Source organism: Alligator mississippiensis, chromosome 6 (genome assembly GCF_030867095.1).
Source record: "Alligator mississippiensis isolate rAllMis1 chromosome 6, rAllMis1, whole genome shotgun sequence".
NCBI classification, from domain to species: domain Eukaryota; kingdom Metazoa; phylum Chordata; order Crocodylia; family Alligatoridae; genus Alligator; species Alligator mississippiensis.
The window spans coordinates 40,626,827-40,651,674 of NC_081829.1; the positions used below are offsets into that span (position 1 = coordinate 40,626,827).

Genomic DNA, 24,848 nt, shown 5'->3' on the forward strand with positions numbered 1-24,848 from the left:
TGCTGAGTTCTCCAAATTTCCCTCCAGCCTATGCCCAATATTTATAGATGGCTAGTTTTAATATTCTAATAAAATGATCTCTGATTGGTTTTATTTGCATTTCTTTGTTTCACTGAACCTTTTTGAACTGGACTGAACCGGATCTCCTGTGGACTTGGAAGGTGTCAGTTAGTTGGGTTTTACATCCTTGGAGAAGAGGAAGGGTTTATCTTATCTCCTTTCATTCTCCATTGTGGAATACTGTTCCCATTTCTTCTGTACCTTAGCTTATGACAGGAGTGGGCAAAATACAGCTCGTGGGGTCAGATCCAGTCTGCCAGGTGACTGAATCTAGACTGCAGCTGCCCCTGCAGTGCTTCACATGGAACTAGGCCCCACCAGCTTGTGCCAGGGTAGCCTGCACTGAGTTCTCACCAGCGTGTCCAGAAGCTGGAGCCAGAATCCCATGCATTGGGGCAGGAACTACTCAGCTGAAGCTTCCTGCCCACCCAGCCAGGATCAGTGCAGCATGGCACAGTGCAGTGCAGCAAGGGTAGGAGAAGGAGAAGGAGCCACTGCTGGAGGCATGAGGAGCAGACCAGCACCTGGCTACAGCTGCACTGGGAACAGGCCCGCTGGAAGTTGCTCCTGATCTTGCCCCTGCTACGCTGTGTCACACTGGGCAGATGGGCCAGCAGCTTCACACAGGTGGCTCTTGCCCTAGCACATGGGACTCCAGCTTCAGCTCCTAGCTGCTTTTCTAGGAGCTACAGCCAGGGCCCAGGACGCTAGGGCAGGAGCTGCCTGGCTGAAGCTGCCCGTTGGCCCGCATTCCCCCCACCCCGGAATAGTGCAGCAAGGCAGGGACAAGATCAGGAATAAAAGCTGCTGCTGGAGGCAGGGGGAGAAGAACAGAACCTGGCCGAGCCAGGCCTCAGCCACTTGCAGGAGTGTAGCATGGGCTGCCCCATTGCGAGTGGGTGGGACTTGGCCCCATGCAGAGGGCCATGGAGGCAGTGCCTACTAACCTAGCTCTGCTGCATGCACCCCCTACCCCATTTCCCTCCCAGTCCTCACCCACAGCAGGTTCCCAGTACCTAGTGCTCACTTCCCAGGCAGTCTCCCCCCACCTCTCCCTCTCTCTCACACACACACACACACACACACACCCTCCACCCCACATTCCCCAGAGCTGTCACTGCCCCACAACTTGGCCCTGTGATCTCAGACACACACACACACACACACACACACACACACACACACACACACACCCCTCTACCCCACATTCCCCAGAGCTGTCGCTGCCCCACAACTTGGCCCTGTGATCTCAGACACACACACACCCTCCACATTCTCCAGAGCTGTCATTGCCCCACAACTTGGCCCTGTGATCTCAGACACACACACACACACACACACACACACACACACACACACACACACACCCCTCCACCCCACATTCCCCAGAGCTGTCACTGCCCCACAACTTGGCCCTGTGATCTCAGCCTCACCCTCCTCTCCCACTGCTGAACACTGTTCCCTGCCTACCCACAGCCCCATAGGGAGTTTTGGCAAGTTGTTGCAGCTGGGGACAGGGAGGAAGGAGAGATGACTCAGCCCGTGACAAATCATCAAAACTCTCCATGTGGCCCTTGGGGCCAAATAATTGTCCACCCCTGGTTTATGGTTTTCTCTGCAAAGGCTTTTGACAAGGTTTTTGTTTTTACAAATTATCTAAAAATTTTAACAAATATATATCTGGTATAGCAAAATGGAGAGAAATGCTAGAGGGAAGAGGAATGAAGATTAATCAATCCAAAATGGAATATATCCACTGTAATTTCTCTGAGGTAGCCGATGTTGGAAATGTGCTAATTAATGAGAAACATGCTCAAAAACTTGACATTCAAGTATCTGGGGTCAACCATTCAGCGGAATGTCGAGTTAGACAAAGAGTTGAATTATTGAATAGGATGGACAAACTGGAAATTGGCGACAGGAATATTATGTGCCTGGAGAGTATCAGTGAAGTCACTGGCAATGTGTAGGGGGTGCACAGGTGTGAACGTTCACCCCCTGAAAGCGCTGGTGACAGACCACGCTCCCCACTTAGGCGATGGGCAGGGGGGGCAGGCAGGAGTGCTAGTGCCCCCCGCAAGTGCCAGCCGGGAAGTGGAAGTGCCAGATGAAGCACCGCAGCCACTTCCTGGTCGGCACAATCAGCCATGGTCGGTGAGATTGGCTGTGGGGGGACTCCTGCCAGTCGCTGACTGGTTGCTGAGGGGGAATGTGCCTCCCCCAACTAAGGTGGCACCAGTCGCCTATGAGTGAAGTTGAAGAGGAAAGTCTACAAGACTTGTGCATCCTGCGTTATTGTATGGAGCAGAGACATGACCCTGAAGAAAACTCAAGAAAGGAGACTGAATGTGGTAGAGATGAGAATGCTCCAGTGGATGTGTGGAGTAATGAAAATGAATAAAGTGAAGAATACCTAGATCAGAGGATCAGTGAAGGTAGTGGAGGCATCTAAGAAAGTACAAGAGAAGACTGGCTTGGTATGGGCATTTTCAAAGGAATCTGGTAGAATATGTAGGAAAAGAAGTTATCAGAATGGCACTACCAGGAAGAAGGGAAGAGGAAGATTGAAGAGGAGATGGAGAGATAGAGTGGAGGAGGAGTTGGAAGAAGAAGGTACTGTACACATGAGCAAAGCCGGTAGAGAGCCAGGATCCGCAACAGCAACCCCATTTAGATGGGAAAAGTGAGGGAAGAAAAACAATATCTATAATAGCAAAATAACATCTAATACATTTGGTTACATCAGTCGCTACTACTACTATTTTAAGATAAAGCTCTGATATAGTGTATGGTCTTTCCTTATCACCTTTCAGGCCTTGTACTTTGTTTAACTGTGTTTGATGGCTTCTGTTGCAGATGTGATAACTAATTTGGTCAGCAAGTAAAGGTTCACACTACAGTCACTCAGAAACAGGCTTTGGGCCTTCTGCTTAGCAACACTTCTGCAGCTTACCCCAGACCCTTTGAACATGGTCAGGGCTGGCAACAGTGCCCTGGCTCTTCAGGCACTGAATCAAAGCACAGGAAGAAATCCCTCCCACTTGCTTCCTTGGTGCTCAGACTGGTTACTGCTAACATTTCATCCCAACAGCTGCCACAGCAACTAGAGATCTCATCTCACAGAGGTTTATCCCCTTGTGCATTTATATTTAGTCCCTGCTCAAGCAGGACAATCCCCAACTAGATCATCCCAGTCAAGGCTTTGTCAAGCTGGGCCTTAAAAGCCTCCAAGGATGGAGATTCCACCACCTAAGTTACCTGTTCTTGTGCTTCACCACCCTCCTAGTGAGAATACTTTTCCAGTTATGCAATCTAAGTGTCCCTTGCTGCAACTTATAGATTTCATGGACATTAGAGCTGGAAGGGACCTCGGAAGATCATCGAGTCCAGCCCCCACCCGAAGGGCAGGAAGTCAGCTGGGGTCATAGGATCCCAGCAAGATAAGCATCCAATTTACTCTTGAAGGTGTTCAACGTAGGTGCTTGAACCACCTCCGATAGCAGGCTATTCCAGACCTTGGGGGCTCAGACAGTAAAGAAATTCTTCCTTACGTCCAGCCTGAAATGGTCTCGCAGTAGTTTATAACCATTCGACCTCGTCATCCCTTGGGGCGCTCTGGTGAGCAAACATTCCCCCAGATACTGATAGTCACCCCTGATAAACTTATAGGTGGCCATCAGATCACCCCTGACCCTGCACTTTTCCAGGCTAAAGAGCCTCGTAGATCTCAGCCTGTCGTCGTAAGGTCTGTTTTCCTGACCTCTGATCATGTGCATGCTCTCCTCTGCGCTCTCTCAAGCTTCTCCACATCCTTTTTGAATTGTGGAGCCCAAAACTGGACACAGTACTCCAGCTGCGGCCTCACCAAGGCTGAGTAAAAGGGGAGAATGACATCCCAGGATTTGCTTGAGAAGCATCTATGGATGCAAGCCAGCGTTTTGGTTGCTTTACTAGCTGCAGCATCACATTGCAGGCTCATGTTCATTTTGTGATCAATGGTGACCACCAAGTCTCTTTCTTCCGTAGTACTAGCCAGCATAGCACTGCCAAGCCTGTAAGGATGCTGCAGGTTTTTCCTCCCAAGGTGGAGAACCTTGCATTTTTCAGTGTTAAACACCATCAGGTTCTCATCCTCCCATTTGCTGAGCCTCTCCAGGTCAGCCTGTATCACCCTCCTGTCTTCAAGCATGGATGCTTTGCCCCAAAGTTTGGTGTCATCGGCAAACTTGGCCAGTCTGCTTCTGACTCCAATGTCCATATCATTAATGAAGATGAACAATATGGGTCCAAGGACAGAGCCTTGGGGGACCCCACTGGTCACAGGGCACCATGACGATTGACTTCCATCAATTACCACCCTCTGGGTCCGACCACGGAGCAAATTTCCCAGCCAGCAGATCATGGTGGACCCAAGGCCACAATTGGCCAGTTTTATCAAGAGATGATCAATGGATACCAGATTGAAGGCTTTTTTGAAGTCAAGATATATAACATCAATCTCTTCTCCCTTGTCCAGGTGATAGGTCGTCTGGTCATAGAAGAGATTGAATAGGGGGTGCATGTAGAAGAGAAAATGAGATTGGTCAAGCAAGACCTACCCGCTACAAACCCGTGCTGACTATCCCTCAGGATGTTGGCGTCGGCCAGTCTGTTAAAGATGGCCTCTTTAATAAACTTTTCTAAGATCTTCCCCAGGATAGAAGTCAGGCTGATGGGCCTATAGTTTGCCAGATCCACTTTCCTCCCTTTCTTGAAGATAGGCACCACATTGGCCTTCTTCCAGTCTTCGGGCACTACACCAGAGTGCCAGGAGTTCTCAAAGATGCTTGAGACCATTGCTTCTTGTTCTGTCATTTGTCACCACTGACAAGAGTCTAGCACCATCCTTTTTGGAATCACCCTTCAGGTGGTTAAAGGCTGCTATCAAATCCCCCCTCAATTTCTCTTCTGCAGACTAAATAAGCCCAGTTCCCTCAGCCTCTCCAGTCATGTGCCCCAGCCCCTGAACCATTTTTGTTGCCTTCTGCTAGACTCTCTCCAAGTTCTCCACATCCTTTCTGTAGTGGGGGGCCCAAAACTGGACACAGGCCTTACCAATAAGAATAGGAGGGAAATAATTACTTCCCTCAATCTGATGGCAATGTTCCTACCAATGCAGTACAGCATACTGTTAGCCTTCTTGGCAACAAGGGCACACTGAGTCATATCCAGCTTACTGTTCACTGTAACGTCTAGGTCCTTTCCTGCAGACCTGCTGTTTAGCCAGCTGGTCCCAAGCCTGTAGTGGTGCATGGGTTTCTTCCATCCTAAATTCAAGACTTTGCACTTGTCCTCACTGAACCTCATGACATTTCTCTTGGCCTAATCCTCCAATTTGTCTTGATCAGGGGTGTCCAACCTTTTTGAATGTGGGGCCGGATCATGAACTTTTTATCACCTAGTGGGCCAGCGAGCCATATTCAAAGACCTCACAGGAAGTGGTATCACATCAGGAAGTGATGTCACGTGACCTTTGACACCAGTGAAGTTGCAGGAAGTGACAATGAAATGGGTCTGGAAATGTGGTTTAAAATCCAAAATAAAAACAATATAAAAGCAAGAATGAAATAATACCAAACACTTGACTAAAATAAACACTTTCACTTCTACTCACTTCTCAGTGAATGAAAGAAGCATAATGCAAGTCAACAGATCAGATGAGGAACAGATATCAGCCAGAGTGGAATCTAATCAAAGCAACAAAATATGGGCATTTTTGAGAATAATCTTCAGGAAGATTGACTGTTATAGAATTAATAACTAGTTATGACTAAAAGTTACATAATAAAACCCTGGTTTTAAATGTTGACCATAATTTAAATAGCAACATCAGAAGGGCTTGTCAGCATCATCCAGTCTTAAAATAAATTGCCCTTTTCTACACAGAGATTGATGGCAACATGAAACTTGACTGCTAGGGAAGCCCATCCAAAGATGTGCTCCCTTCGCACCTCCCTACTCATTCCTACAGGTGTTCCCAACACCCCCTAATCCCCCCCACACACATGCTCCCTATACCCTTCCCTACATGCACCCCCTATTCATCCCTACACCCACACCCAACCCCCCCATCACTATGAATCCCCCCACACGCATACTCCTTGTTGACCCTTTCACCCCAATACTGCCCTCACATATGGAACCCTGCACCCACACCCAACACACATACAGGCAACACTAGCCCACCAAAGTGTCAAGGGACCTGCATGCAGCCTCTCACCCTCATAAGATTCCACTGATTCAATTGCTGGCAGCCTGCTTTTGAGCAAAGTGCATCTAGTGTGGTCCTCACGGTGCACCAGACTAGCAGCTCCCACTTTTAATAAGGGCTGGGGCATTAGGATCCCCAGTTGTGGCTGGACATAGAGCGCCTCTGGGCCGGGCTCCTCCTGCCTCCCTCCCAGCCCGGCTCCGGCAACTATGCACCCCGCAGCCCTGGCCTGGCCCCAAGGCACCCCCAGCTCTGCGCAGGAACTTACCCGTGCCTCCATCCACCACGCAGGATGGGCAGGACACGGGCCATGCAGCAGCTCCCCGGCCACATGCTGGGGGCAAGGGGCGGAGCCAGAGAAGAAGCTGCACACGCTGCCCCAGCTTGTCTAATCAGGCGCGGCTGGGGCAGCCCCACGCCGTGCAGCGCTCGGGGCAGCGGTGGCAGGACCTGGCTCACTGATGAGCCTGACCCCGCGGGGGTAAGCAGCTCCCCACCCTTCGCTGCCGGCTGGGACCCACGGGCCGGCACTGCCCACCTCGCCTCGCTGCTGCCCCACCTTGCCATGGCTCCGCAGCGGCAACAGCAGCTCCACGCTCTGCTGTGGCGGCGCCACTGCCACCACGGGCCAGATAAAATGGCTTGGCAGGCCACATGGCAGCCCGCAGGCCGTATATTGGACAAGCCTGATCTAGATCACTCTGAATCCTAGCCCTACCCTCCACCATATCTACTCCCCACCACCCCACTCCAGCTTGGCATGATCTGTAAACATAGAGAGGATGCAATCCATTTCATCTTCCAGGTGGTTGATGACAATATTGAAAAAAAACTGGCCCCTAGGACTGATCCCCAGGGCACTCTACTTAATACCAGCTGCCAGCTATACATCAAGCCATTGATTCATACTTGTTGAGCCTGATGATCCAACCAGCTTTCTATCCACCTTCCAGTCCATTCATCCAACCCATACTTAACCTTAACTTGCTTGCAAGAATGCTGTAGAAAACCGTATCAAAAGCCTTGCTAAAAATCGATATATTATTCCTGCTGGTTTCCCCACATCCACAGAGCTAGTTACTCATCATAGAAGCCAATCAGGTTGGTCAGGTATGACTTGCCCTTGGTGAATCCATGCCAACTTTCTAATCACATTCTCCTCTAAGTGCCCCCAGTAGCAGGGGAAGAAATGTAGGCAGTAGTATTCTGACATTTAGGGTGTGTAGACAAGTGCTGCATGTATGGCATACAGTGCTGTAATTTAGAGCACTTTTTAAGGCATTATAATAAGTTACAGCACTCTTAGACATGACAGAAGTGCAGCGTTTGGTGTGTGTGGTGGGGAACGTCTGAGCCTCCTTGCACCATCCAGGCTAGCAGGCAGGGTATGCTTCACAGCTCCAAGCCTCTGGGACCCACGCAGGGTCTCAGGGTGAATGCATAGTAGGGGTGTGCGAAGCTTCAGTCCACAATTCAATTCAGAGAAGATTCGGCCCGATTCAGAGACCAAATCACCAAATCCAAATTGAATCAGGAGAAGAAAAAGAACTCTGAATTGATTCAGAAGCTCCAAATCTATTTGGAAAAGAGTCAGAAGGCAGTCTTTCAGGGGAAGAAAAACTGAGAAGAGGGAGGGGGAGCAAGGGGGGAAAGACTGACATTTCTAGCTGGCCAGTGATTGTGTTCTTTCCTTGAGTCCCCTTCCAATCACAGTGCTCTGGAGGTGGGATGTAAAAACAGCATATAAACCTCCCTCCGCAGGCTTTCTGTGCCTTTTATGAGCTGTTTCTGCCTGAACAAGTGTTTGAAAGGTACTGGACTGGCTTGGCTTCCTACCTAGTCAGTCTCCTGCTACTTTCTGTTCTTAAAAGGGATTGGATAGTAGGTTGTGGATGCAAGTGGCTCAGCTGAGTCAGCTTCTGTTGTTGTGCCTCTGCCTACTGAGGAGGGGATAAGGCAGGATCCCCACCCTCAACCCAGAAGCAGAGGAGTAGTGTAGTGTGGGATCATTTTGAGATGACAAATAATCCCAAGTATGCTATCTGCCAGCACTGCCAAAGGCAGATCAGCCAGGGCAAGGAGGTGAAACACTTCACCACCACGGCGATGCTGCTGCATCCGAGGAGGCAGCACCCCCTTGCACTTCTTCCTCCTCAGCCTGGCACCAGCATGAGTATGCCCAAAGCGAAGTCCCCTGCTCGCTCCAAAGCCCCCATCCCCCCAAAGCAGAGGCAGGCCACCCTGAAGTGGTTGGGGAAAGCTGCAGACAGAGGGGGGCACATTGCAAGGGTGAGCAAGGTCACCAAGAGCATTGGGGAGATGCTTGCTCTGGATGGCCACCCCTTCTCCTACCAAGTTCCCACATGCACCACCTTTAGCAGGATGGTGGTGCCCTCCCTCTAAGACATGCAGGGAGCACTTGAGGGAGGAGCTGCGGAAGGCAGGGCCACAGGTAGCTTTGCACTTCACCTCTGACATCTGGAGCAGCCGGGGTGGAGATCACACCTACCTCTCCCTAAAAGGCACTGGTGCAATCAGTTAGGCCATTCGTGGACTCTCCTTCAAGCTGAGGTGATGGATGAGTCCCACACATCAAGGGAGATTATGGTGGTCATAAACTGCATGGTGCAGGGGTGGCTCATTGTGCAGGGCAAGCTCACCCGCAGGTTCATAGTCGCCAACAATGGGGCCAATATGCTCAAGGCTGTCTGTGATGTCAACTTTGTTGGCATCCGCTGTGTGGCGCACAAGCTGTACCTCATAGTTAGGGATGCTTTGGTGAGTGACAGGGCTGCTAGTGATAGTGCCATCACTACCACCCAGCTGATTTCAACCTGCAGGAAGGTGGCAGGCTATTTCCACCAGAGCATCAAGGGGGGCAAGATGCTGTGGGAGAAACAGGCAGAGCTGAGCATCCTACAGCACAAAATCATGCAGGATGTGGAGACTCAGTGGAACTTCATGTACCTGATGCTGGAAAGGCTGGTGGAGTAACAGAAGGCCATCTATGATATGGCCTTGCTTGGGGAGATTAAGATCAGCAGTCCCCTTAACAGGGCTGTGTGATACCATCCCAGATCTTGGTGGTCCTCATGGCCACCAAAACCCTCAGCACTGCCTATGCCCTCCTTAGCCAGGTGATCCCCATAGTAAGGGAACTTCAGAGCCAAATGGAGAAGTTCCAGGGTGTGCGGGCCAGGAGCGGTCTGAGGCTTTCGGGGGCGCGCGGCGGGCTGTGGCCAGCAGCCCTGGCACGTGGGTCGGGGAATTCGGCACGGCAGACTAGAATTAGGCACGGACGCGTAGAGGTTGATTAAAGATTATTTTACTTACACCATAGATGGTCGCGGTGCAGGCAGGAAAACTTGCTTGCGTTGCAGTTACAGATAGGAAAGAAGAAGAGCGGACAAGAGTTCTAACCGCGAACTCTGGTCCAAGGCCGGCTGAGAGCTCTAGAACCGCGAGCCCGTCGAATCAACCGGACGAAATAACCCGAGAAGAGCTCTGGATACCACAATGAGAGTCTGAAAGGTGACTCTCCACGAAAGCGCGCAGGGAAGGGTACGTCGAGGGATCAGGCAGCGACGGGGAGAGGCTAGAGGTTGATCAGGCCCCTACATCCTTCTTAAGGCACATGCTGGGTTCGTTAAGCTCCACAGCGCGCTTAGAGTTCTTCACGAGATGTGAAGTCCTCCTTCTCCTCCTCCACGAGATGGTTGTGGAGTCCTCCAACTTGGGCGAAAACTGCTCTAGCCTCTTATACAGCTAGCAAGCCAATCGCTAGCCACCACGTGGGAATAATTTAGAAACAGCCAATAGTGGGACACAAATTTACATGCGAATGGCGGGAACTCCTTTGCACCGGGGTTTTCTCTATGCAACTGAGAATTGCACCATGCAAAGAAAGCTCCATGTAGCAGGAAATAATTCTGCAATGCCGAAGCACACACAAAATCATACCCTTTGGGTCATGACACAGGGGATCAATGCCCCTGGCTGGGGCAAGCCGGTGTCACCAGAGGTGCAGGCACTGGTGAGGTGGCTGAAGGAGGGCATCAGGAAACGGCTGGATCCATTACAGTCCAGTATGGTCCACATGCTAGTAGCCATTTGTGACCCAAGGGTGAAGGGGGTGTGCACACCAACAAAACCCTAGATCACTGGATGGAGGTCCTGGGGAAGAGTCAGGGAGGCAGAAGGGCAGAGACCGGGGGATGTGGAAGAGGCAGAACCTGCCCCATGCCAGCACTCCATCCACCAGCCAGTCTCCTCTATGACAGGTGCTGCCAATGTGGGTCAAGGGCCCAGCTTCCAAGTTGGGGTCCAGATGCACCATACCCCAGCATCAGGCAGGTAGCGCCAAGGCCTCAGTGGCTACCCATCTCATTGAGGAAATGGAGCCACTGCTCTGCGACCCCTTGGCCTACTGGGCAACCTGCAGCCAGATGCGGCAGGATCTGGCCACAGTTGCCCACGAACACCTGTCCTGTCCACCGACCAGTGTTCTGAGTGAGAAGGTGTTCAGCATTGCTGGGGATGTGTTGTGACACCCACCACACCTGCTTGGATCCTGGTTTGGTGGAGCAGCTGATGTTCCTGAAGGTGAACCTCCCGTTGCTGGGCTTCCCAAAGCTCCACCTGCAGATGGAGTGAGTGCCACCCACCTCACTCCGTCTGCACCTATTTCTGTTTTATTTTTTTAACCAGTTAATGCCCTGCTCTCTGAGGTGGAGGCAGCACTCATTGCATCACCAGCCAGCAAAGGAAGACCATGTCCCTGCTGAGCTTCTGTGCCAGGGTGAACTTGGAAGTACGGGCTGGGGCTATCAGGAGGGAGGAGGCCCCAGGTCCTGGGCATAACCACTAGAACTGCACTCTGCCAGGGTTGGGGAGGCCTGGTGGGACTGCTGGTGACACAGCAGACCCAGGAAATGCCAGGACTGAGAATCCCCCTGGTGAAAGGTTGGTGGGAGGTGCCATAACCTCTAGCCACCACACGCATACACACAGTCCTGGCTGGGGAAAGCCCAGACCCATCATGTCTTTGACAGGCCTGAGGCTTGCTGGTTGCATTGGAGTGGTGAGGCTCCTGGTGAGCTCAGCTTAGCTGCCTGGGATGCCAGCTTTCAGGTTGAAAAATGCTTTGTCAAGCTGAGGAAGCATTTGCAGTTGGTCTGTGTGTGTGCTGTTCCTGGATGGAAGGAATAGTAAAGAAGCCAGAGGCTGGCATGCAATGCAGGCAAGGAAGCCAGTCAGTGAAAGTGGAAATAGAGGTATCAGGGGATGAGAGAGACAGGCTGGGGTAGGGGGCCAAATCCAAATCGAGTACTTCCCTATTTGCACAGGCTTAGTGCGTAGGTGGGTGTAGGTGTGCATGGTCCCCTGGTGGTGCTGGGGAGCACTAAGGAAGCTTGAAAAGCCCATGGGATATTGGCAGAATTGCCAGAAATTTGACTAGCATACAGAAGTTATTTTAGGTGCAGTAAAAATACAGTGCTTCAAATTTAATACTTCATTTAACAAGGATTAGTTTAAAATGCTGTACCCCTTCTTAAACGTAATGTAAAGCCATGTACTTCTGTTAAGTCGTGGCAATAAAATGCTTTAAATGGCAAAAAAAAAAAAAGCAACTTCTGTATGTTCCCACATTTCTTGTAATAAAACTGCTATAACAAAAGGCCAGTGGTAAATATTTATAGGTACTTAAGCCTCGAGTCCTTTTTAGTGTTTTCCTTACTTTGGAATGCAGGGTTATTGTCCCATTCTGCTGCTGCACTTCCTGCGACAACTATAACAGGGTATTATTTCTACATATCCGAAAGAGGCCAAGTATATAAAATTAATTGATATTGTTCTCCAAGTCTGAGCTCTCTTGGTATTTGTACTGCCTTTGCAGGTCAAATGCCAATTGTTCCAAAAGGATCCTTCTCCTTCTTCCAGAACTTTTCCCCACCTCCTCCCTGCTCACAAATCCTCCTCTCACCTCTATGATGCCTTGCATCTCCTCCTCTGGCTTCTTCATTCATTCCAATCACTTCAGCTTAAAGAAGAAGCAAGGTATGGAAAAGAGGTATTCCAGTCAGGCTTGAAATGCTAAAGTGAATCTGTGAAGTCTAGGGAGTAAATTTAGATAGGGTACCAAAGCAAAGTGCAGTTATTCTGCCAAAGTTGTCAGTGAAGATATTTGCAGTTTCACTGCAGGTGATTTTACACCTGCAAAATAATGTTCCTTTTCCAACAATGCATCTCAAAACATAGTTTTGACTTAAAGCCATGTTTAGAAATGAAAGAATCTGCCTTTATCTGACTAAAATATTGAGTTTCAAGAAACAATTCAGTCCTTATCCTAACAGAACTCTTTTTCAAATGAATTTGCTTTCCCTGTACATGGCATAATGTACCAACGCTGGCATGTAATGCCATAAGCAAGTTGAGTCAAGGGGAAAATAATCCTGCTTTCAAATAAAAAAAATTCAAGTTTTGATTAAATGAGATGATAATGATCAGTTTAATTGTAAACATTTTCACTCTGATATTTATAACAGCTTCATATGCCTATGAATACCTGAAAGAATCACACAGATCAGAAGATAAGGGCTCTGCCTAGTAGCTTGTTTCAGTCATATTTTCAGTGCTCAATCCCTCAGGGCCTGAATTCATGCTATATGTCAGCTGTTATTACAGACTACCAGATGGATTGTCAAGGATGGTTAATTTTTACGTTCATATTTCAGATTCCAAGCCGGTTAGTATCTTAAGGAGCAGGTTATTAAAAAAATAATAAATAAAAAATATTAAATAAAAATTCCAACTGAACGAAATCCTTTCCTGCTTTTGGCCTAACAGCAAGTACAAGTCCTCCAAAAAGTCTTTCCCTCTCACCTAAACACTTCCAATTCTCTTTTCATTTACAACCAGAGCCAGGAACCAAACCCACAAGTATTGGAATCCCAGTCCAGCACCTTTACCACAAGCCCATCCCTTCCTCTGCTCCTCTATTCTCACTTTTTTTTTCCAGCCAGCCTTCCTGCCTCACTAGTGGCAGGCAGGCCTTTATTTCTTCATGCTGCTCCATGAGCCTCGTGCTGCTTTACTTTTCTTCACCCTTTACTTAGATTCTTCCTGGGTGTGGATTTCTTCCAACATAAGCAAAGCTGACACTCCTGTTGCAATATACCATGAGCCAGTCACTTTTGTGTGGAGGGCTTTTCTATTTAGTGAAGAAGCACTTTAGGGCAGGAATCCTCATCCATAGTGCCAAGAATGCTGCTGGTTACCATATTTATGCATATACCAGATGCATTGTTTTCCCAGAAATTAGCTCACCAGAACTGGGGTACACAACTTAAGCAGGGAAGCTGATTTTCTATCCAGGATAAAAGCAAGGAACCACTACTGCTGCTTCTTTCACTTGCCTCCAGCCATGGGCTGTAGAGGGAGGAATGAAGTCCAGTCTTCAGCAGCAGCTAATTTTAACCCTTTTACAACTACTGCTGAATTAGCAGTAACTTTTGACCAAAATATGTTGCCATTTCAGCTGTGGCTGTGACAGGGTTAAAACCAGATTCTGCCTGAGTATAAAAAGGGAAGGCGAGTGCTCCATCACTGTTCCATGCAGCCAGGACTTGGGAAAACTCTTTTTTCTCTTCATTCTGTCTTTCTAAAAGAAGATACATGTCTTATGTACACGTGTGTAGTGTAAGAGAAAATATAGTAATTCCCCTTCTTAGAGATAGAATTCTTCAATACAGGTTAAGACAGGAACATGCATCTAATTTTACCATGTCGAAGAGCTACTACATTTTTGTCAAAACTACTCAACCCTCAAGTTTTCTTCCTGTATCATGGCCTCTTTACCCCAGTAGACCAGCCCTACACATGGGGTCAGTCACACACACACCCATCTCCCTATACACACTCACACATCCCAGGTAGCAGTTTCTTCCATTCCTTCCTTCATTTCTAGTTTACCCACTGGTTTAGCAGGAAAGGTCTATTTGCAACCTCTTAGAAAGCAAAAACCAATATTCCTAGTAGTTTTCCCATTCAGTTTTATTTTCTCCTTTGGAAGCAGTAATTGATGATAATGCCATGCAGGTGATGGACTGGTGCCCTGAAGTCAGAACATCTTTCCTTCAAAGGCCTCTAGGTTGAAAGCCGTGTCCAGGAATTTTCTGAGTGACACCATATGAGTGTTCTTGTTACCTGTGGCAGAAGCAGCAGCTGGTTCTCGGCCAACATACCTACGCAATGCAAGACAATTAGATGGATAACAGGAGAGGAAAGAGACAGAATATGTTGAAGCTGCTTTAAAAAGTGAACATGGAAACTAGTTAGTAGCATTTAAGTTTGGGTCAGGAAGATGTACGCATTCTATTATGGCCCCTCCTGGATATTCAGTGTTATTGTAGGTTTAAGACAGAAGACCCGATGAAAACTACTCTATGGCCTTTGATAGAGCTGATCTACACCAGCTTGGAACGTGGCCCAAGAGGGCTATTTGACAGTATGGGTCTATGTATAGGTGGCTCTTCTTAGTTGCACACACTCAGCCTTACTAGGGATAGCCCAAATCACTCCTCCAGTCACCCTACAATGGTTCGGGAATAAACAAAAGCTCAGAGAAGAATAATCACATGCGTAGATCATGACCTATTCAACAGCTATCTCCTGTGAGACCCAAGATATGGAATGGAATTTTTACAAGGAAAGACTGTTCCTCAAAAACAATGGAAATGCAACAGAGCCAGGCAATATAAAAAAGGCAGAGGAGGAGCACGAGGCTGTTAGCCTGTTAAGCTGCTATTGATTTTTCTGTATAACTGAAAAATAGCTCAGTTTTACAGATGCTGTGGGGAAGAGGGAGTAGAAATAACAATAAAATGAAAATTTCCAGGCTCTCCCTCTTCAGGACATGAGACTGGATTAGAATATTCTGCTCTACTGCTTAAGCATCCACTAGGTAACAGGAGGTAAGCAAGGTGGGTATACACAAACTGGAGGAGGGAGTGTGATGTTTATGCATTGGCGATATAGCTGCTGAAATGATACAGGTTTTTAATCTCTCCCCTTCCCCTTATATTCCAAACTCAGACCTTTCAAGTTTGGCGGAATTTGATTTTTCCACAACTGGCAGGTACATTAACCAGTAGTGCAGAAGAGACAGCAGTCATTTAATATTTCATACCATATGGGTCGTGTGTGGTTCACAATAGTGCGGAAACGAGGTTTCACATAGTCATAGAATCCACTATTTTTGTGCTCCTCCTGACACCAAACTAGATCAGCTCCAGGATATCTCTCAAGCTCTTCCTTTAACAGATCAAAGGGGAATGGAGAGATCTGAAAAGGAGAATGGACACTGAAAGATAAATGGCAAAGCTCTCTTTTCCATGGTCAGATATCACAGAGAAATTATGTCAAAATTTATGTAGAACTGCTACCCATTTATTAGAAACTACACAGTAGTTATAGCTAGCAGACTGAGTAATGGAGGTTAGAGCCAGAAGCTACCAAATTCTAATTATGGTTTTGCCATTTTTTTCTTGATCCCACAATCCCCATTTTACAGATAGGAAAATTACCTAATCCTCCTAAGCCCCTTGTGAAGCAGACAAGCAGTAATGTTTCTGAAAATCTGATCTTATATACAACCGCTACATATCATCATCATGCCAGGCAAGTACAAACAATTTAAAAGCTAGCTCAGTTACAATCTGTGGCTGAAAACAAACAAAGTCTTCTTTTCAGTAAGGATCAGGACACTCACCTGCTCTAGTCGAGTTAGAGCCACTTGTCCTTCCAAATCTTGGTTTTTTCTCTCTTTAAGAAGATCATAGTACACTTTCCCCGTACAGAAAATCACCCGCTTAACCTTATTCGGCACTTCCACTGCAATTCCTTCCTCTGGAATCACTCGTCTGAAGCTCATACCTATTAATACCAAAAGATCTTTTAACATTAATTATTTTGACACCGTTTATTTGAACACACTCTAGAAGGCAGCCCATTACAAGATGAGCAGCTTATCCCAGCTCTCCTGAAAGCAGATTTTAAACACCAATTTCTCTTTTGGCATGCACTGGACTCCTGTTTTTATCTACATTTTGTGTGCCGTAGACTGGACTTAATACCCTTTCATTGCTGACATGGATATATGTTAACAGGGCATGCCATCAAGTAAGAAAAACATCTGTTAATTCTGCATTTAAGTCTGAAATAAAGAAATTTTAGAATGACTTAAGTTACATTCTCCACATGCCACCTTCTATTTTATATTCCAGTGAAATATTAAGACTATGTTACTAGCCTCTTTGTGTGATCAAAGCCTTCTGTTTGAGACATTAAAAGAGGATTATCTGGAAAAAGGAGACACGAAACCAGTAATGGAAATAACTATGTAATACAATTTAGACTGTATATCACAAAACTACCCGAGAGTAAGATGTATTCTCCCTCTGAACATGTCTCAAGAGACTTGGATGAAACTTTTGCTAGGGACACACAAAACTAGAGTGCACAACAGGGGCAATCCTGCATGGGCAGGGAGATAGACTTGGTCTTACAGGCCTTTTCCATCTTTCACTCCTAAAACTGATTACAGCTATTCCTGTCTCAACCAACCATGAGGTGCCAAAAAGTAGCATTGACCTCCAAGTCTGAACCAATGCAACACACCCACATACCAGGAAAATAAAGTCCTGTTTGCACCATTTATCTTACAGAGAAGAATAGATTCAAATGCATGAAAAAACTGATTTATGTCCAACTTATCTAGTCTGACTGAGCAGAGTTCACATTTTAAGACAACTATGAATCTGTGCTTTATGGAGCCAGCCTCCTCCTTTCAGCCTGCACACTTTAATAAAAAAAAAAAAAAAAAAACAAGCAAGGTGGCGAGCTAATATACTTAACCCTTTGTATTCACTTACAGTAACAACATTCAAGTACGTCTATTTGAATATTGAACTAGAACCTTTGGCCACTACCATGGATTAATACAGAATAAGTATGGAAAGTAAATAGTAAGGGGACAGACAAACACCTAACTTGGTTAATTTACATTGGTTCTGTATGCCAAATACAAGTAACACCAAATTAGGAATGGGCACACAAGCAGCTATCCTGGGACAGCTCACAAAGTAAGCATATCTTATTGAATCTCGTTACTAGGCACAACAGGAAACACACAGTCACCTGTTTTGCCTTTAGTAACGGGATTTTGTGAGATCGATGTAGACAAAACCTGAACTAGCATATAACTGACACCAGCAGACTCTTACTCTAAAAACAGAATTACTGCAGAAGAATAATTAACACACATTACCCTGGCTCAGGTTTGGCCCACTTATGGTCAAGTTACTCCTCCTCTTCTGAGAGGTAACTGTAAATGCATTTAAGTTAGCTTGTTTAAAGGTACACTGGTATCATGGTCAAGTGTCTGCTCCCCTAGTCAGTCGGTTTCATCTTAAGATAGCCCTTTACTCAATGTAAACCAGCTCCTCCTCTACCCAGGGGCCAAGCACTGTAACAAACCTACTGCATGCAGCTAGCTTGGAAAAGCTGGTCATGCATCCATTCCTTACCACAGAGAAAATTTAATACAGAGTGGGCATATCTACACATTTAGGCGTACCTACATTTAATGTGCATTAAGGCAATTTAGGCTTGCATCTACCCATGCGCACATTAAAGCATATTAACACTGTGTGCATGGACTGACGTGGGAAGTTAGTCCCACGTCAGTCCATACACAGCGTTAATGCGTTTTAACGCATCCACACATGTGTTAATGCATGTTAGCTATTCGTGCCTAAAGTTGATACTTGCTTTTGCAGGTATCAAATTTAGGCGCAAGTAGCCTAAAATTGCCATTTTACGGTGTATTAAAGGCACGCACATGTAGTCACCTGCCTTTAATGTGCCTTAAGTTGGGCTAAAGCACCTTAATTCATCATGTGTAGACGTGCCCAGTAAAATCCTATAGTAAGAGAGTTGCATGCCTGCATCCTACATAGCCAACAGCTACTACTGCCTCACTGTGCTGTCCAGCAAAGCTTCAGGCTGTCAGACGTTTAATTCTCCACTTCTCCTGGTTAGTACCTTAATTAAATTTGCAACAGGACAGAAGGTGTCCAGAACTGAAAGTGGAAGCAAGTGACAAGTCACTCCTTGGAAGAAAAATTAAGTGGGGGATTGTTTAGAACAAGGTGCCTTATGAGGACTTTATACAGGCAATTATGAGATGTTACTGAAACTAAAGAGAAGATTAATTATTTGGATCCAGGCTCTTCCAAAATCCTGAGAGATTTCTTTTCCATGTGCACTTTGCAGTTGCTGTGGAAGTAATGGGTTTTGATCTCCTAGGAAGTTCATTATCTGTGGAATGAACACTCTGGGTCCTGTATTAAGGATTAACTGCTCATAAATGAATGTGTCTACAAATGTTGTAACTGGACCTACCAGATACCATTTCATCAAAATTGGATTTGGCTTCAGGATGCCTCAGCAGTGACTTGGGTGTCAAAATGATCAGCTGTAAAAACAAATTGTTACAAATCTCAGAGGCTGCTACTAGCTTCATCACCTTCCACACGCATGCAATATTAACACTACAAAAATAGTTCTTGCATGTGACACCCTAGAACTGATATAAGTTTACCCAGTGCATAGGACTAAGCTAAGCAAAGAAAAAAGAAAACTAGCCACTGGAGTAACCCAAGGGGCTGTTCATAGAATGGATCTCAGTTCCAACTACAGGCTCTCCAGGGTAGAAAAGCAAGGCAGTGACAGCACTGTGGTAGCTTGACCTTGTTCTAGACAGAGTAGAAATCTCAAACTGAACAAGTGCTTTGGACAAATCTTTTGTCAAATGAATTGTAAATGTACCAAATCTCAATTCTATGGGTACCCAGGTTCAACTTCACCCAACAGCGTTACAGCTACACAAATGGAAATCCCTAATGCAGAAGAACCACTAATGTACGTTATACAGCTGTTCTAGTTGAAGAGTAGACTGAACCATACCAGTACATATCATGAGATGCAAGGAAACAACATCTACCCCAGGTGTCTGCACTGGAGCAAAAACATGTCTGTGCAGATCAGATACAAATGAAAGCCAGGTCAGCAGAAGATAGCACTGTCTGTGCAGACATATGTGCTTTCCAAGCTCCAGCATCTGTGTCCAGAGGCAGTAGAATTTATACACACAACCCATGCGAGCAATGGAATCCCTGGAATCAGTGATTAAAAAAGCATGCCAGGTGTTTGAACACATGAAAGGAAAGCTGACCAGAAAACCAAACCTTGCCCCAAAAAGTTTGCATGCATTCAAGTTTCTTACTGAAGTCCATCTTCTACTGAGTAGTATGTCAATATAAAAACAAAACCCTGAATTCAAGTGGCTCACTGTAATTTGAAGGCAGGGTAACTGACCACTTACTGGTTTCCTGAACGGCAGTGAGATCTGTCTTCTGAGGACATGAAAATAATTGGCTGGAGTTGAACAGTTCACCACAATCCAGTTGCACTCGTAGAGCTGGGAAACTTCAAAGTGTTCACTAAACTCCTAAATAAGGCATTAAAAAGGCATCAAAAGTCTCCCTTCCTTTTCATTCCACCCTCTCTTGTCCACTTCCTACCTTGCACACCAAAATCCATAACATTGAAACCTAGGAAATACAGCAGTTCTGGAGCACTAGAGGCTACAAACTCTGCTTTAACAAATGCATAACAAAAAACCTGTTCAATACTTTCTCCTCCATCACTCAAGTTCTAAACAAGAGCCCACGGAAGTCAATGAAAAGCATCCCCTAACTACTGATTTCAGCAGGCTTTGACTCTTTTTACTTGTATTCAGTAGAAGCTTCTTAGGAGTTTAATAACAAAAAACTCTGAAGATTACTTCCCTAGCAAACACATTTGAACTTCTCACTACGCTGTTCATATGCTTTCCCCACAGAACAAATGATTGTGTTCCAGCCAGTGGCTATAGGAACAAAGCTGAACTTTGTCTATAATTGCTACTCCCTGATACTTTGAGACAGCACCATAATAGGAGGCCAGAATAAAATTGCACTTAGATGCATAAGTCCACTTACATGCCTAATAGGTGGATCAGAATCTGGCCCTGGGACTGGACAAGGAAGCTGCAACTGGCATTCACGATTTAATGGTGTGATAGTTATAAATGCTCAAGGGAAGTAGGTCTTGCAAGTGGGTAGAGCCACAGGAGTGAGTTCCCCAGTGAAAAAGGACTAGGGTGGAAAAGCATGTTACAAAGCACTGACAAGTTTACTTCTGACACTCCCCAACTTCTGAGTGCCTGAATTTACAACGTTAAAAGTATTTTTAATGCAGCTGCATGTGTGTAATTCTTAACAACTCCTCACTCTCCCTACCCATTTTTTCCAAAGGATCTACCTATTGCATCTCATCATTAGCTGTAGAATACCATTCTAAAGCCCAATATTTCAACTAGTTGTCCTATAAGAACGTTCTCCCTGAGCCAACTTTATTATTTCCTCCCAGAACAGACAGTTAAGTGCTATTTGGTGGCAATAAATAAATCTCTCATGTGATAAAGCCAACAAAAACCCTGCTTAAAATAAACCTCTGAAAAGCTGAAAGCCAAAGGAAAGTCATTACTGCTGACAAGTCTACTTACTGGATAAGCATCAGGATCATCATTGCTCATCTGCAGAAATCTCTCAGGCCTGGCTGAAGAATGCTCTGGGCCCTGGTAATCACATTTTAAACACAACAGCCAACAGTTTAGATGTCTGACTAGATCACTCATTGCACTTATGCTTCCTGTCAGCCTAATCATCACAGAGCAGCACTGGACCAGGCTGCTCCACCCTCTCAAGCAGAGAAGCATTGTAACAGCAACAGCTAAAAAAGAGGGAGGCTTTGAAGAAATGAACAAGAGGCTCCCCCCCTCAATAAAGCCATGATGGTAAGTGCTTTAAGCTAGGTTTGGATCAGGCACAGCTACCTGATCCAAGGCAGCTACCAATAATTTCTGTCTTAATTCAACATGTTTGGGCAAAGCAGAGGGGTATCTGTGACAAGAGCCTACTTGCCATTTCAGGAGGGTGACGTGTGGTAGTGAAACCAAACTTACGTTCCCTTAAAAACAAGCAGCATGTGTAAGACATGATGTCTCCAGGGCACTAACAGCTGGAACACAACCTGAACCACCAGTTCCCTGAATGAATACTGCAATGCATTTAGCGTGATTAAATTTTAGCTGGCACAAGTAAGCTAACTAACTATTCGTTAGATATCCTTGATAAGGATTTTGCACTGTGCTAGAGTTCAGGTATCTAGCATGTGGATACCGTTTTCAGGAAATGAAGACACTTTACTGACCAAGTAAGTACAATTAGCTTGACTTCACAATAAAGGAGAGGCAGATGGGACAGAATAAGTCAGACTCTATTGCCCATCCAGCCTCTATTCTGCTCCTTTATTTTAATATATTGCTAATGTTAGTCATCTCTCCTTGTACGGGTGATTTTTTTTTAAATTAGGCAAAGCTTCCATGGCAGAGAAAATTACAGGCATCCCATCCTAAAGAGATATTCCCATGCCTATATACAAGCGCGGAGGTTGCTCCAACACGTTGTAATTGTAGCATGTTGGAGAAGACTCAATTAATCAAATCTGCTGAAGCGTGGTAAATACCGTGTTCTAGCCAGCCTCTGCATCTGATATATCAGCATCCCCATGCTGCAAAATGGCCATGGATGCTCATCAAATAAGCTTTAGTTAAAGTGCTCCCACCACCATTTTGAAGCACAGGGACATTGATACACAAGACACTCCAGGTGTTTTAATTAGAGTGGCTCTCGGAGCTGCTCTAAGTAAAGCGCCCCACCCCTGAAGCACATATAATGTCTGCTGTTCTCTCTCAGGGCTTTTAGTGCTTAATTCTGTTTGAACAAGGGCTTGCTCCTTTACATATCACCCCTTGCCATCTGTTCAACTGAAGTCATGCTGAATTTCTGACAACTCCATGGTAATTTCTATGGCAATTTACATGTTCTGCTCTCTATACTAGGAAGGGAAGGGGGACCTCAGAGCACTCAGTACCTTCATAGTCCCTCATGTGCCCACCTTCGGGCCTCACCTGTCCCTCATGTGCCCACCTTTGGGTCTTGGAGGAGCAAGTGAGGGAGCTCCAGGAGGCAGTGAACAGGCTAAGGGGGATTAGGGATGATGAGGCTGTGATTGACGGGTATTTCCATTCCTTACAGCTCCAGATGCCCACGGGTGAAATTCCATGCAAGGAGTCTGCAGCAGGGGAGTGGAGGACAGTCACCTCTGGATGCAGGTGGTGGGGCCTAGTGTCTGCTTCCCCATTGCATGTGGGGAACAAATACGGGGCCCTGACAACCATGGAGGAGACAAAGGAGGAGCATTTTCCTGAAGAGGTGGTGATCCCTGTAGCCCCTACTGGGCAGGCTGGGAGATCACTGCCCAGGCAGAAGAAGAAACGCCAAGTGATTGTGGTGGGGACTCAATCCTGAGAGACACTGAGAGGTCAATCTGTCGACCGGATCCTATGGCGAGAGAAGTCTCCTGCATGCCTGGAGCTAAGATCAGGGACATCACTGAGGCGATTCCTGCTCTCATTAAGCCCCCTGACTACTACCCCATGGTCCTCGTCCATGTGGGAGCCAACGATGTGGCTAGGACCAGCCCTGACTGCTTCATGAAGGACTTCCATGACTTGGGAGACAGCCTCAAGAAGACTGGGGAGCAGGTTGTATTTTCCTCCATCCTTCTGGTTGGCAGCAGCCGGAGACGCCAGGGTGCCCGCATCAAGGAAGTCAACTAGCAGCTCCAGAGTTGGTGTCTTCAGGAGAGCTTTGGATTCCACAGCCATGACCAGAACTTCCAGGGAGGAGGCTTCCTGGGAGATGATGATCTTCATCCCTCTCCCACAGGTAAGTATCTGTTCACCCGCAGGTTGGCTGATCTCCTCCGAAGAGCTTTAAACTAGGCTCGACGGAGGTCAGGGAACCGGTAGTCAAAGAGAGCCCAGGGCTGGTAAACCACAAACAAGATGCCAGATCACACCAGGTAAGTATTAAGGGGTTGGTAAGCCATAAACAAGGCACCAGACCACACCAGGTAAGTAATAAAGGGAACACACGCCATCAAGGCACAGGGGCACCAAGAGCCCCCTTTGGGGGACTAAAATGTCTTTATACAAACACCAGGAGTATGGGGAACAAGCAGGAGGAGCTCGCACTCTTGCTTGCTAGCACCCAGTACGACCTAGTCGGACTAACCGAGACATGGTAGGATTCTACACATGACTGGGCGGTAGGCATTGAGGGCTATAGGTTGCATAGGCATGACAGAGTGGGGAAAAAAGGTGGGGGGTTAGCACTCTATGTTAAGGAGCAGTCTTCCACCATTAAGGCGGGGGTGGAGGAGGGGAACACTGAGGCATTATGGGTCAGGATCCAGGGGGGGCCAGGGGAAAAGGACTTGGTTGTGGGGGTCTACTACAGGCCTCCTCATCAGGATCAAGAGCTAGACGATGTATTCTCTGGGCAGCTAGTAGACGCCACACAGGCGAGGGAGGTGGTGGTCACAGGAGATCTAAACTATCCAGATATCTGCTGGGAGGAGCAGACAGCCGAAACAAGCTGCTCGTGGAGGTTCTTACACTGTGTGCAGGACCTCCACCTAACCCAGGTGGTGTCTAGTCCCACCAGGGGTAGCGCCTTGCTTGACCTGGTCTTAGCAACAGGGGATGATCTCATGGGGAACATGCAAGTTCATGGTAGCCTGGGAGATAGTGACCATCACTTGGTTGAGTTCATTATCCAGCGAAGGGTGAGTAAAGTAACTAGTGGGGCTAAGGTGCTGGACTTCAGAAGGGCCAACTTTAGCAAGCTTAGAAGGCTAGTTAGTGAAGGGATGCAACTCAAGAACATAGAGCATATGGGGGTCCAGGAGGGTTGGAGGTATCTCAAGGGAGTGATCCTTGGGGCTCAAAAGGAGTCTATCCCATTACGTAGGAAGGGAGGTAAGGGGGCAAAAAAGCCCCCTTGGCTGAACAGGGAACTCCAGGAGAGCCTGAGGGCAAAGAAAGAGATGTATAGGTAATGGAACCAGGGAGCAGCCACCAAGGAGGAATATATCTCCCTGGCGTGCTATTGCGGGGAATCAGTTAGACAGGCCAAAGCAAGGCTTGAGCTCAGGCTGGCTTCAACAATCAAGGACAATAAAAAGTCCTTCTTCAGGTATATAGCGGGCAAAAGGAAAGCTCAGAGCAACATAGGGCCCCTGCAGGACAAATCAGGACAGTTGGTGGTTGACGCGGGGAAAAAAGCAGAGCTCTTCAATGAGTTCTTCACTTCAGTATTTTTATGTACCGACCAAGCCAATTCCCCCAGCTCGATCATTGATGGATGTCCACATGGCACCAGTCCGCCTACAATTAGTTCTGAAATGGTTAAGGAGCTCCTGGAGGAGCTGAATGAGTACAAGTCAGCAGGCCTGGATGACCTCCATC

The 24,848-nt window shown here is 46.9% G+C and overlaps 1 protein-coding gene across 7 annotated transcripts in view; it reads right to left on the reverse strand.

Moving 5' to 3' along the window:
* Nucleotides 1-14,344: 14,344 nt before the first annotated feature.
* OGDHL (oxoglutarate dehydrogenase L) overlaps nucleotides 14,345-24,848 on the reverse strand; it is a 99,596-nt gene continuing 89,092 nt past the window's right edge. For 5 of the 7 annotated variants that reach the window (XM_014601722.3, XM_059729799.1, XM_006270165.3 and 2 more), the window contains 6 exons: nucleotides 20,979-21,050; nucleotides 19,755-19,880; nucleotides 18,773-18,845; nucleotides 16,080-16,243; nucleotides 15,498-15,652; nucleotides 14,345-14,553 (listed from right to left, as the gene is read on the reverse strand). In XM_014601722.3, the coding sequence (XP_014457208.1) occupies nucleotides 14,430-14,553; nucleotides 15,498-15,652; nucleotides 16,080-16,243; nucleotides 18,773-18,845; nucleotides 19,755-19,880; nucleotides 20,979-21,050 (714 nt within the window). In that variant the 3' untranslated portion in view covers nucleotides 14,345-14,429. Of the gene's footprint in view, nucleotides 14,554-15,497; nucleotides 15,653-16,079; nucleotides 16,244-18,772; nucleotides 18,846-19,754; nucleotides 19,881-20,978; nucleotides 21,051-24,848 lie in introns of those variants that run through there. The other 2 variants (XM_019497215.1, XM_059729800.1) reach the window with 2 other exon arrangements.